At 41.0% G+C, this 14,686-nt stretch overlaps 1 protein-coding gene across 2 annotated transcripts in view; it reads left to right on the top strand.

Annotated features, from left to right (window-relative positions):
- The window catches only part of MDGA1 (MAM domain containing glycosylphosphatidylinositol anchor 1), a 401,506-nt gene extending 387,558 nt beyond the window's left edge, over positions 1-13,948 (top strand). Inside the window, exons 16-17 of one of the 2 annotated variants that reach the window (XM_070734253.1) lie at positions 8,819-8,927; positions 12,473-13,948. In XM_070734253.1, the coding sequence (XP_070590354.1) occupies positions 8,819-8,927; positions 12,473-12,564 (201 nt within the window). In that variant the 3' untranslated portion in view covers positions 12,565-13,948. The remainder of the gene's footprint in view (positions 1-8,818; positions 8,928-12,472) is intronic. The other variant, XM_070734254.1, reaches the window with a different exon arrangement.
- Positions 13,949-14,686: the final 738 nt, after the last annotated feature.

Raw genomic sequence — 14,686 nt, 5'->3', positions numbered from 1 at the left:
GGTGGGCAGGAGGGGGAGGCGGGGAGGGCTCTGAGGCTCAAGATGCCAACTCAGCTTGGGGGGGCAGGAGGGGTGACTCCAGACCAGGAGCCTGACACACACACTCCAGTGCTTCACCTCCTGCCAGAGGTGTTGGGTTTGGGGTTCGAGTTCAGGTTCAAGTTCGGCCGAGTTCAGGGGCCCAAACCCGAACTCCAACGTCAAGTCCGGCCGAACCCAAACTTCAACGGGTTCTCCCAATACTACTAGTGAGTCATTGGGTGGGCAGAGCTAGATTTCATAACGATAAGGCAGCTTTCTATCCCCACCTCTTATAGTAATGAAAAACATACAAGTGATCCTGGTACAAAAGTATTTCTATATAGAGTATTCTTGACTTGAGTTTCAGCTGGTAGGAATGCATGCGTGTGGTGCTTATTGTTAAGACGACCACCACTCAGCTGCAAGTATCCATGCTCCAATTGACAGCAACTGGTTACATGAGGAAACTTGTAGCACAGTGATGCCATGTTTTATAACCATATTACTAGATAGTATCAGAAATTAGAAATGTAGAGCAAACACAGAACTATGACTTCTGATTCACTGCAATATCACATGTCAGCTGTGGAACTACCCATGATAGCAGTCTCTTCCAATATACGCAGTGTTATCTGTTAAATAGAAATGTTCAGATCTATATTGTGTTTCTGTAAATGCTATAAACAGTCTTGAAAAATGTGATGTCATTTATTTATCTGGGCTCCATCCTTACTTTTGCATGTTCAGTAGCATCTTGATCCATAATTACTTTGGAATAAAACTTTGAGTGTCAGCTTGGTCTAGTGGCTGAGCTAAAAACCATAACACTGAGTTTAGTTCACTTTGGGCATGAAATCTGTTTGGGTGACTTTGGAACCAGCACTCACTCTCAGTCTCATCAGCATCATGCTTGGGTGACAAGCCAGTTAGTCAATTCTTGTCACAATCAATGGATGAACTCTCTATTGATCTGAAAGGGGGAGAACCTGTACATTGGGGGGGGGGGGGGGCTGGGTAGGAAGTAAAGCTGTATAGTTAGATAAATCTTACCTCCTATAGGCAGGTGTGTGTTAAATGTCATTATGGAAATCTTGTGCAGTTTCATGAAAGATTCTGTGATGGTGAGTTGAATCTCCGCAAAATGTAACCACTATGCATTCATTTTCTGAGCTATTTGTGAGCCGTGAGAGTGTTGCACACTGCGATTCCGCAAAGATGATTTCTAAGTGCTATTCCATCTCTAGTTGGGGTTTCAAATGTCTATTTTATTTTGGAAGTATATGAAGCATGCATAAATTGCACAAAAGTTTATGTTTACTATTAAGAACTAGACATGTTTATGATTGTTCTTTCATTATATAGATGAAAACTCGGTTATGGTCTTTTAAAAGCAGAGTTATGGTTGAAAATTGGCATAGAGATAGAATTTTTGTTCATATAAAGTTGCACAAAAACATATTTACTTAGCATTATCGGGTAAATGAACTCTGTTTATGTTCAGATTTTGTATGAACTATTTGATTTAATATTGGTACCTTGAAATCCATACTTTAAACTCCCAAAGCATAAAGCAAATTCTACTATTTTTGTTTATATCAACAGTGTTGCTTTTCCAAAAAAAAAAACCCTTAGCAAACCTGGTCTTGGGGATCTTTTTTAGATCTTGTTAATATTGGACAAGTATAAAACTGATATGCATCTGTAAAATAAATAGAACTATATTGAGGAATGAACAAGGCCATACATATCCATTTATTATTCTCAGATTTTGTGTGTATATGTTAAAATATAGAGGTGTTTATTCCCTAAGAGTTTTATTGCAAATTTTATTCCTGGCATCTTATTTTCTTTGGTGAATTATTTGTTGCACTGCTTGTATTGGGCATGAGCCTTTGCTTCTTCTTTCTTCTTTTTTACTTAGTACTAAAGTGTGCAGTATACTTTGGGGTGCCATAAAACAATAATCTAGTTACTTGTAAACCTGTTGCTTATTGCTTGTAGCTCAACTGTTGCTGTGTGCTTAATGACAATTGGGATGGGCAACTAATTTGTTATCATTCAGTTGGTATGAGCTTGTTCCAGCTTGTTGACTCACAGCCTGGGGATGGTCTTTTCTTTTTCAGAAGTGGTTCCTGAATAGGTTGGACCGCAGAGGAGCATAAAAAGCAATGCTACAATGTGTGTGTGAGAGAGAGGGGGGGGGGGGAAACAGGGAGGGGGGGGAGTGACAGACAGAGAGAGAGAGAGTGAGAGATTTGTTTTCTTTAGAGGGTGTGTCATGAGGCTTATATAATCAACATTTTCCTCCCTTCTATCCAGTTCATTTCTTCTTCATCAGGCTATGAGAATTGAAGAAGAACTGGAACATTTCCAAGTACTTAGTGACTAAAATGTACCACCAGGCTCTATATAACTGATATATACAAGGAGACACCGTTTTGCTGGGGAGAATTATGGCTAAGGCCATCTACATGCTTACCTGGCCTTAAGTACCATTTAATTCAGCAAGACTTCCTTGTAAATAGCTACATATAAGATTGCACTGTGAAAATAGCTGCTAATAACTGAAAGCAATGTAGGGAGTATTCCTTTGCGGGATTAATATAGAGAGATACCACACGGCCTCAGAGAAATTCCAGACAATGAACTGGAAAATTCACAAAAGAGTAAAACACAGAGAAAATAATATTACGTCATATCATATATGTAGCCAATATGTTGCTGGCCAGGTTCTGTGTAGCCAACTTAATAGCAATCAGCTAGGGGGGAAATATTGCATTTTCCCAAGAACAACATATTGATCTCTGAGAAATCTTACAACAGAAATGCTGCCTTACAGAAAAATAGAACAGGACAGAAAATTGGAAACAAATGTGCATTTATAGTATTCATACACAGACAAAGTCCTCTTTTTTGATGGAAAACAGAGCAGCTGAGCATGAAAAATCTGCCCTTTGCTTCCTACACATAAATACTGTATATGCACGTGATATCGTTGCCACTAGGAATGCTGGAGGAATCTCTTTTCAACCTGAATTGATCTGCCTCTTCTAGAGAAATGTGCAGATCAGAACTTAGCAGTCAGATGGATTTTGTTCACTTCCCTTAATATTACACTGGAGTTTTGTGGCTCAGAAAAGAAAAATCAAAAAGTATTTAAACTGTGCGTTCGAGGATAAAGTCAATGCATTGCGCTTGTTTTCTAACACATTCAAAAGGTACTGAAATATATGTAAGCGCCAAGGTTGTTTAGATTTATTTATTTATTTTACAAACACCACACTTGCAGATATGAGCAAGGAATAGAAGGGAATTGCCAATTAACATTTTCGAATGCCCACCCCCGCCACATTTGCCTTAGGTAAAATGAAAGAGAGCATAGATGGTTAGGGGCAGATGAAATTTCACAGCCTGAATACACAGATCTCCATCTGGTCTTTACTCTGAAAATCTCCCCTCACCGTATCCAGCAAATAGGAAGGCAGCCAGGCTGAATATCCACCGAGTCCGTGAACAGTTTGAGGAGGCTTCGTGCAGGGCTTTATATCATCGGAAGACAGGTAATGGCAGGCTTGTAGTCTTCTCCTGCATAATGGGACATGAATGCAGAGGTTGGCTCTGCTCCTGAGGGAATGGGAGGTGAATGGGCCTCTGCCCTCGCTGCCTGTAAAGTGTTGTAACCATGGGAACAGCACGGGTGGCATGGGCTAATGAAGCTGTAACTGTCAAGCTCAGAGAATGAAGGAGCCCCCTGTGATTCCAAAGTCAGGAGTACAGGGGGAGAAGGATAGCTCTGGCCTTCATAGCAGCCCGAGTTACGGAGATTTTTAGCACCCAGGCTGATAATGTAGTTCATTTCGTCCCTTGATCCGCTCTTCCCTCATATCAAGGCAGGGACAAAAGGCAAATAAGCAGTGACCCGTTCTAATAAGAGATGTCACCGTTACCCCCAATGGTTTCCTCCTATCCCCCAAACGTTAACACCCCTTTAGACTAGCCACAAAAGGGGCACAGAGCTGGATTTCTTTGCAAAACTGAGCTTCTGTAACAGTAACAGATTAACAGAGTTGGAAAGGGCCTTGTAGGTCATCTAGTCCAGCCCTTCCACACAAGCAGGAGAACCTACACCAGTGGTTCCCAACCTTTATTTTGGCCATGCCCCATCTAAGCATCTCTAAAATCCTGATACCCTCCTCCATGACATATAATTCTTACTATTCAAAAAAGTGAACTACTACATATTCAGAGGAAGTCTAGAAGGCCATTAACTTGGTTTAAACAAAGTTCCAATTGCCCCCATTAAAAATTAAATGCCCCCCCATGGGATGTGGGCCCCAGGTTATGAACCAATTCCCTACACCATTTCTGATAGATGGCAATCCAGTCTCTTGAAAGCTTCCAATGATGATGCTCTCACAAGCTCCCACTGTGTCAAGCTGTGTGTTGCTTGCTTGCTTGCTTGTTTGTTTGTTTATATTTCTATGCCGCCCAACTCCCTAGGGACTCAGAGTGGCTCACAACAAAAACTAACATGAATCAGTATAAAAACATTTCAATTTAAAATAATTGCAGCCATCCATAGATTCATGGGCCAACCTTCCTAGTCATACCCAGGGCCGCCGATAGACCGGTATTACTGGGAGTGGTGTAACGGGCCCGGCGAAATTGAAAAATGGGGGGGGCGGCGCCTTCCAAAACTCCCCAACCCCTATGGCGATGAACTCTGCCTCTGCGGAGCTTCTCTGACAGCCCCGCACCTTCTTCCCACCCCCGTGAGGAAAGAAGGCAGGGAGACCGGCAGACAGGCAGGGAGCCCCGATGGCAGCCACGGAAGGAGGAGTCACCGCGGGGGTCCGGAAGCCAAGCTGCGCTGCTGGGGAAGCGGAATTGAGGAAGCCGGGAGAGGGCTGAGCCCGGCCGGCTTCTCTGCCGGTCTTGTGCCCCCCCGAGGATTGCGAGGGCAAGAGAGTCGCGCCTTTCGGCCTCTGGAGATGCTGGGCTGTGGGTTCGGGGGGGCGTGAATACCGCCCGCCGCCCGGAGCCAATAGCTTCTTTTCGCTTGCATTCCTGCTGCTGGTGCTGGGAGCAGGTAAGCGCGAGGGGGAGGCAAGTGGAGATCCAGGTCCCTCTTTTCATGCATCCACTCAGTGAGCCTTTCTTTGGAGTTGCCTTTTTCTTTCTTTCTTTCTTTCTTTCTTTCTTTCTTTCTTTCTTTCTTTCTTGCTCTTTCATTCTTTTTTATTTCTCTTTCTTTCTTTCTTTCTTTCTCTTTCTTTCTCTCCTTCCTTCTCTCCTTCCATTTCTGTCATTCCCCCTCTCTATTTTTATTTCTCTTTCATTCTCTTTCTTTCTTTTCTCTTTCTTTCTTTCCTTCTTTCTTTCTTTTGTTTCTTTTTATTTATTTATTTATTTATTTCTCTCTTGCTCTTTCATTCTTTTTTTGTTTCTTTTTCTTTCTTTCTTTCTCTTGCTTTCTCTCCTTCCTTCCCTCCTTCCATTTCTTTCATTCTCCCTCTCTATTTTTATTTATCTTTCATTCTCTTTCTTTCTTTTCTCTTTCTCTCTTTCCTTCTTTCTTTCTTTCCTTCTTTCTTTCTTTTCTTTCTTTTTCTTTCTTTCTCTCTTTCTCTCTTGCTCTTTCATTCTTTTTTCTTTCTTTCTTTCTTTCTTTCTCTTTCTTTCTCTCCTTCTTTCCCTCCTTCCATTTCTTTCATTCCCCCTCTCTCTTTTTATTTCTCTTTCATTCTCTTTCTTTCTCTTTCTTGCTCTTTTTCTTTCTCTCTTTTACCTTCCCTTCCTCTATTTCTTCTTTTCTTTCTCCTTCCTACCTTCTTCCCTCCCTCCCTTCAGTCCTTCCTCTCTTACTCTCCCCTTTCATAAGTTTCCTTGCTTCCTTCCTCTGTTCCTGTCACTTCCCCCTTTCTTTCTTTCTTTTTTTCCTTCCTTCCTTCTTTCTTTCCTTCCTTCCTTCCTTCCCTCCCTCCATTTCTTGCTTTCCTTCTCCTTCCTCCCTTCTTTCCTCCCTCACTCCCTTCTTTCACTCCTTCCTCTCTTACTCTCCCCTTTCACACATTTCCTTGCTTTCTTTGCACCCTTCCTCTGTTCCTGTCCCTTCCCTCTTTCCTTCCTTCCTTCCCACCCTCCGTCCATTCATTCACCCATTCCTCTCTTGATCGCCCCTTTTACCATTCCTTTTACCATTCCTTTCCAGCTCCTCGCCAGTGGCTGCCAGGTGTGGGATCCCCCTCTCCTCTCCCCTCGCTAGAAAGCACATGGTTTTGTCAACAAGGCCTCTTCCAAGAAGGGAGAAGTGCCAATGAGCCGTAAATAAGCCATGCTCCGCCTGACCAATGCCAGGAGGCTCTTTCTTTCCCTCGCCGCTCCCGCTTCTTTCTTTCTCCTGGATGAGTCCACACAATCGGCTTAACCCAGTTCCTGAAATAGCCTATGGCAGTGTTTCCCAACCTTGACAACTTGAAAATATCTGGACTTCAACTCCCAGAATTCCCCAGCCAGCATTCGCTGGCTGGGGAATTCTGGGAGTTGAAGTCCAGATATCTTCAAGTTGCCAAGGTTGGGAAACACTGGCCTATGGGACCGCCTCGCTTGGCGTGAAGCAGGAAATGATCCCCAGGGGATGGAATGACTCGGCGACTTAAAATAGTTTTAAAATGGCGGGGGGGGGCAGACACTTAGGCTGTATGGGGCCCCAAAATTCCTGATGGTGGCCCTGGTCATACCCCCAAGGTCAATGTCCCCAGGCCTGTTGGAAAAGCCAGGTCTTTCTGGCTTTCTGGAAGGCCAATAAGTTGGGAGTAGTGCAGATCTCAGGCGGTAACTGATGCCAGAGAGTCGGGGCAACCACAGAGAAGGCTTTCCCCCATGGGCCTGCCAGCCGGCACTGTTTAGCTGATGGGATGCAAAGAAAACCAACCCTGTGGGATCTTACCAGTTGCTGGGAGATATGTGGTAGATGGCGGTCTCAAAGATACTCTGGCCCTGAGCCATGTGGGGCTTTAAAGGTAATAACCAACACCTTGAATTGTGGTCAGAGACCGATAGGAAGCTAATGCAGCTTGATGTGGTGTGGGTGTATCTGGGCGCACCCACAACACTCGTATAGTGCATTCTGGACCAACTGTAGTCTCCGAACACTCTTCAGGGGTAGCTCCATGTATTGCAATAAGGGCATGAGTGACCATGAGAAGAGCCTCTTGATCCAAGTAGGGTCGCAATTGATTCACTAGTTGAACCTGTGCAAAGGTCTCCCTAGTCACAGCTGTCAGGTGTTGAACTAATCTGTAGGCATATTATCTACTGTATATTATAGAACTGAAACCATAATGTGTGAATGGGGTAATCTATCCATGCAGAGTGGAAGATTGGGTATTACTATGCCTTTGGACATGACACACTTGCTGTGACTATAGCCCAAACAAGTCACCTACTCCAACAGTTCATCTTTCCACAGCCTCAGGCATGCCGAATTAACTTCTATGTGGGAAAAATGCTGTCTGTCATGGAGACTCCTGCAGATAGAAAGAAGGGGTTGGTCTTTTTGAAAAAAATACAGAAGTTGTTCGACCAACTCTGGGAAGGATTAGGATTTAAGATCACTCCACATAGTCTTGGTTTAAATCCAGATAATTGAAGCACAGGAAACGTCTGCTTCAGCAGCTTTTAGGAAGAGGCCAGGAATTGTATGGCATTTGATTTCTGATTCTTTGTGATGCCCCAATTATCTCGTATTTCTCTGTGCAAGGTAGTGAATTCTGTGTGATTTCATCTTTTTCTCCCACCTCAGCAAGGAGAACCTGCTGTTTGTAGCAGACTTCTTTGGAAATGTTCTTGTTTAGTTGCCAACTGTATCGGAACAGCTCTACAATTTATCTTTATCAATGATGATTGTGTTTTAATATATAAAGTTAAAAGGGAGGTTGAATTTTACTGTAACTTTTAAAATAAACTTTCATTTATTTATCTATCTATCTCCCAAGGAGGGGAGGAAGGCCTCAATCGTATGCCTCCACACAACCAGGAAATTATAATATTGAAATGCTATTGTTTTTTTGTTTTTCACATTTTAATTGGCCAAAAAATTTTATGGGTGGATATCGGGGAAAATCGTCCTGGGATTAAACAGAGGCACAGGGAACTATCAAGCTTTTGTTCCAGTGCAGAGGGAGGGCCAAGATGTGAAGTTTGAAATGGCTTCCAGGAGGTTGTTTAAAGCCTCCAGCCTTCTACCTTATCGGCTCAGCAACACCTTGCCGACCATTCACTGATAAACTGAAACTTTAAAAAAAAAAAAAAAACAAGGTCTTGCAGACAGTCCCAAAGGGTACATTTGTCAAAAAGAATTCTTTAAAAAATGTAGATTTGTGAAGGGTGACAAAGAAGAGCTGGATTTTCTTTTTTCATTAAATTTCATCAAGACTCATTAATTGTCCTAAAGTCAGTTTTGTATTTTTTATAGTTTAATAATAACAACAAACAGAATATTGCAGAAAAATCTAATATAGATCATTTGGGCCAAAAATTCACATCCCCCACCCTCTCTCTTTTGTTTGTTTTAAGATGGTTTAAATTTCTATCAAATCCAGGAATATAAGAGTCGGTCATCACACCCCACCATGGCCCAATTGTTCCAGGAAACTAGAGGGCAAGTAGACAATCTATTGAGTGGCCTTTGGGACTGATGGCTCTAACATCACAGGAAGGCAACGTAATATTCTTTTTCCAGAGCTGGAATTTGTAGATGTTTAAAACTTTTCTAAGTCTGATTTTTTTCCCTCAGATCATCTTTGAAGGTGTTCGTGGGACAGGTTCTGAGGGAGATATTGCCATTGATGATGTTACTCTGAAAAAAGGTGATTGTCCAAGAAAGCCAATTGTCCCAAATAAAGGTAATTATACTTGGTGAATTGCATGCATCATTGCACCCCAAATTCAAGGAAAAAATTGGGAAAGCTATGTATATTAATCAACTTGTATGTTTACATATAATAACAATATACTTATACATCATGAGAATATACTTATTCATAATCAATATATACTTGTTCATATTGAGAGAGAGAGAAATAATAATTATTATTGGCTGCAGTGTATCAAACTCATTTAATTTATTGTAATGTCCCAGGTTAATGTCGATGCTCGACATGGTTCTTAACCACCTAGCTACAGAAAATAATGAAATGTTTATTATTCTTCAGCCTCTTTGATTTGTTACCAAGCAAGTTGGAATTTTAGAATTTTAGAATCTACAGACCCAGGAAAATGGTGATTACAGCAACAGCCATAGCATACAAAACAAGATAATTCAGTAATAATAAGCATAAAAAACTGTGATGATGGATGGATGATGGATCTATTGATTTTTATTATGTGGTCTGAGACAGAGATGTATTCCAAAATTATAAATATATATTTCCCTGGATATATTTGTCTCAAATTTCCCCACCTATCCTATGGCAAGGGTAATAGAATCAATGTCAGAAAGGACATTATTCTTCTCAGATTGAGAATTATCCTAAATTACTATATTTAGGATTATTTTAAGCACTATGTGATTAGATTTTTTGTGAAGTTCTGCTTAATGGAGGAAAGGAAACTTTGGGCCATCTATAATAATGTGTATATAGGTTGTTCGTATTAATCCTTGGCATTTTTAGTTTAATAAAACAAGCAAACAAACCAAAACTAGGGTCAGGTACCAAATGTGATCTTTCTGCATTGGCTCCCAGAAAGTCTTTATTCATAGAAATATGCACTGTTGAGTGATTGAACAAATCACAGAATCATTAATTTGGATGAGGCCATCATATCCAACCTCTATTCAATGCAAGAATTTCAAATTAAACCATCCCAAAGAAAGTAGCTGTCTAATTTCTGTTTGAACACATCTGAGAAGGGGCAGCTATCGCCCTTCCCAGATAATTGCTTCCACTGTCAAACGGAACTAAATGCTAAGAACTCTTTTTCTAATGTTTTACTGGAATCTGACTTCCTGTCAGATCTCATCCTTTATTTTGGGTACTGCACTCTGGAATGAGAAAAGACAGATCCTGATGTTTCTTTACATGACATCTTTTCAGGCATTTGAAGAATACAGCCACATCCCCTCCCAAATATCTTGTCTCAACGCAAACATGCTATCCATCTTTCTTTATAAGGCTTAGTTTCTAGTCCTCAGATCATCTTTGTTAGCCTCCATTGATCCTGTCCCATTGTTTCTGAATCCTTCTTAAAGTGTGGATATAGTAGAGGTGTTACATGACCAAAGAAGAATAAAGTTATTACTTAGCCTGTTATGAGGAAGCTTTCTACATTACTTCATTGACCATTGTCCTTGGACATTATTTTTATATCTGTTTTACTCTTCACAGTATGGGTTTGTTTTTATATAAAATCTGAAAGAGAGACAAAATGTAAAAATATCTGTTTTATTTTGCATATCTAATATGGCAAAAGAAATTGTTTATAGTAGTGAAGTACAATAGCCTCTAAAACACATTAGTTTCTGAAATATTCAGCTTGCTCAGTAAAACTATAGACATTTAGGATTCTATGTGTCTTCTTGTTTTCATGTGATTTCAATTTTCAGTACAGGTAGTCCTCAATTTACGATTTGCATTCAGTTTTGGTCTCCACAATGTAAAAAGGATGTAGAGACTCTAGAAAGAGTGCAGAGAAGAGCAACAAAAATTATTAGGGGACTGGAGGCTAAAACATATGAAGAACATTTGCAGGGCCTGGGTATGTCTAGTTTAATGAAAAGAAGGACTAGAGGAAACATGAAAGCAGTGTTCCAATATGTTAGGGATTGCCCAGCGGTAGGCTACGATCCGGAATGCTAAATTGCGCTCGCCACTGCGGTTCGTAAGTTATTGCGGGACCAGCGCGTTTTTGCTGCTGCACCTGTGGAAGAAGCAAAATCACGCATGGAACCACAGGTGCGTCCATGTTTTGGTGAGGTTTTTTTGCTTCCGCACATGCTGAAACACAGGCGCACCTGCAGCTCCGTGTGCGATTTTGCTTCCTCCACAGGTGCAGCAGCAAAACAGCGCTGGTCCCGCAAGAACTTACGAGCCACGGCAGCGAGCACAATTTAGCGTTCCAGCTGGTAGCTCACTGCTGGGGTTGCCACAAAGAAGAGGGAATCAGGTTGTTCTCCAAAGCATCTGAGCAGAAGCAATGGGTAGAAACTAAACAAGGAAAGAAGTAACTTAGAACTTAGGAGAAAGTTCCTAACAGTTAGAACAATTAATCCATGGAACAGTTTGCCTCCAGAAGTCATGAAAGCTCTAACACTGAAAGTTTTAAAGAAGATGTTGGATAACCATTTGTCTGAAGTGGTGTTGGGTTTCCTGCCTAAGCAGGGGATTAGACTAGAAGACCTTCAAGGTTCCTTCAAACTCTGTTATTCTGTTACGGCAGGTCATTTAGTGACCGCTCAAACTTGCAATGGCACTGAAAAAAGTGACTTGTGGCTATTTTTCACACTTACAACCTTTGTAGCACCCCATTATTATGCGATCAAAATTTAGATGCTTGGTGGGTGACACATACTTACTATCATTGCTGTGTCCCACGATCATGTGACCTTTTGCGACCATAAGACAAGCAAAGTCAATGGGGAAGCCAGATTCACTTAACAACCATCTTATTAACTTATCAACTGCGGAGATTCACTTAACAGCTGTGGTAAAATGGGGTAAAACTCACCTAACAAATGTCTTGCTTAACAACAGAAATTTTGGGCTTGGTTGTGGTCATAAGTTGAGGACTACCTGTACGTCCAATTATTTTGTTTTGGGGGGTATGATCTTGGAATTCTTGAGATTATCCTTTCATCCCACAGTCATTTGTTTTGCAAACCATTGATAATTTTCATGAGGTAACTTTTTCTTTCTTTCTTTTGGTGGGTATGATCTTGGAATTCTTGAGATTATCCTTTCATCCCACAGTCATTTGTTTTGCAAACCATTGATAATTTTCATGAGGTAACTTTTCTCTTTCTTTTGGTGGGTATGATCTTGGAATTCTTGAGATTATCCTTTCATCCCACAGTCATTTGTTTTGCAAAGCATTGATAATTTTCATGAGGTAACTTTTTCTTTCTTTCTTTTGGTGGGTATGATCTTGGAATTCTTGAGATTATCCTTTCGTTCCACAGTCATTTGTTTTGCAAACCATTGATAATTTTCATGAGGTAACTTTTTCTTTCTTTCTTTTGGTGGGTATGATCTTGGAATTCTTGAGATTATCCTTTCGTTCCACAGTCATTTGTTTTGCAAACCATTGATAATTTTCATGAGGTAACTTTTCTCTTTCTTTTGGTGGGTATGATCTTGGAATTCTTGAGATTATCCTTTCATCCCACAGTCATTTGTTTTGCAAACCATTGTTAATTTTCATGAGGTAACTTTTCTCTTTCTTTTCCCTACAGCTGTTGCCCTTCCAGGAAATTCTGCTGTCACCCAACACACGTCTTCTCTCTGCTGGCCATTACTTTTCTTTCTGTACGTGCTGCTCAGATGATAGCAGTGAATGCTCCCATTGTCTGAGACATTCCTCCTCCTTTCCTACTTGGTCACCCTCTGCTCCTGTATCTCCCCCTCCTCACTGGCACACCAAAGTGTCCATACGTTACCAAAGACTAACATGCATGACTACGCAAAAGGGATCCCGCTAACAACCTAAGGGATTCCTGGAGGAAGTCATACTGTCTAAAAACAAAATATATATAAATAAAGAAGAGACAAAAGCAAACAAACAAAAGAAAGAGGGAGGAAGCAACGGAAAGAAGAAATGGAAGCAAAGAATGAAAGGCAATGCTGAGGATGAAAATGATGTTTAAAAGGATCAGTGGAATGGAGGAAGGCATGTTCCTTTAAGAACAGAGGACGAGACTTCCTCAGGGAAGTAGGAACTTTTGTTTAAAACAAAAACAAAATATATTAAAGCACAAATTTCTACCAGAACTGTTACCTTCTTGGCTGCAGAACCACAGTTTAGAAGACATTCTAGCATACACAGTGCCATCCTTTGGAATCTCTGTGTTAAGACTTCTCCCTTACCGGTTTTGCCTACAACCTGTCTACTGCAGCACCACCTCCTCATATCTTTCCCACTCATCTCTGGTGACCACAGAACCTTGTCCTCATTTGCATGTACTTCTGAGTCGTCATATGCGTTTTTAAGACTCTCATGTATTTACTCGTCCATCTATAAATTTGCCTTGACCCATCCATCCCCAACTTCAGCTCAGCAAAGCAAAGAGATAGACCTCTTGTGGATTATGGAGATGAATGGAGAAATCTAGGGCAAACATAAGCTGCAGGTTCAGCTGTTGACATCCTTCACTTACCCATCTCTTTTCTCCTTTTTCAGGCTGCTCACTTCTTTCCTTTAGCACATTTTTTTTCCTACCATCCCAGAGACAGATTGTCAATACAGCACAGAGACTAAAATAAAAGGCTTCTTGTTTGAGGACCAAAGTAAAGAAGCTGAGTAGTGACACTGCAGTCAGTTACTATCAAAGCATGAGCTTCGAAGCCTTAAGGCAAGGATTTCCTCCACCTTTTGTTATTGTTGTTTTTGTTGTTGTCATTGCTGCTGCTGCTAATTTATCAATTTCCTATTTCCTTTTAGTAATTCAGTCCTTACAACTCCACTTCCTTTTTTAACTACAAGGGGAGTCCTAGAGATACTCTCTTATAACATCTGAAATTGCAATATTTCCTTGTCGGTTGTAGTACCTATTCCTGGCATATTATTAATCAAGGATGCTGCTACCACAGTGCTTGATTTGCTCTTGAAGAATTGGGTAGCTGTATTGCAACTGCAATACAATGAGGTGCTAGATGAATTGAAGCAGAAAATAAAACTGTCCCTACAGTTTAGACATAGTTTTGAAGAAAAATATACAGGTAGTCCTTGTTTAGTGATCAAAATTGGGACTGGCAACTTGGTTGTTAAGCAAAGTGGTCACTGAGCAAAATGGCAACTGTGCTTATAAACTTTGCATTATACAGACCTGTGAAGGTCAAAAATGGCAGGGTAGGTCACAAAGGTACTGTTGTAATTGCAGACTGTTGCTTCTTGAGACAGTCACTAAAAGAAAACTAACTGTAGTTAGATTTCATTTAGTGCAGAAAGACAGAGGAAAAAACACCCACTGCTTTCAGGGACACCACATTACCACTGTGAAAGAAATGTTTTCTCAGGAAAACCCAACTTGCACTTGGTAGTCCTGACCCTGCACGATCGTTAAAGCCAACTCTAAATCATTATATAAAGAAGGACCAGTTTACCTAGCCATTACTACAGCAATGACATACTCTGCATACATTTTAATGGGTCCCTAAGACTTCAGGCAGCGTAAGTTTTTTCTCCATCCGCAGTCTTCCACACCAAGTTGCTACCAGACATGCTGGACTACAATTCTCGTAATCTTCAGCTGGCTGAGAATTCTAGCATTTGCAGTCCAACTTGCTTTGAGAGCATTAGGCTGGGGAAGTTGATCTAGTCATTCAAATACTTGTTAAACGCTGCTTCAAAACTCCTGTCAATAAAAACATGGTAGATTTTTGTTTGGAAACAATGATCCCTATATATGCCATGTGTATGTGCGTGTGTGGTTTTGTTAGTCCTTTAGTAG

This window comes from Erythrolamprus reginae, chromosome 1 (genome assembly GCF_031021105.1).
Source record: "Erythrolamprus reginae isolate rEryReg1 chromosome 1, rEryReg1.hap1, whole genome shotgun sequence".
Lineage (NCBI taxonomy): Eukaryota > Metazoa > Chordata > Lepidosauria > Squamata > Dipsadidae > Erythrolamprus > Erythrolamprus reginae.
This window is presented reverse-complemented; position numbering and strand designations above follow the sequence as displayed.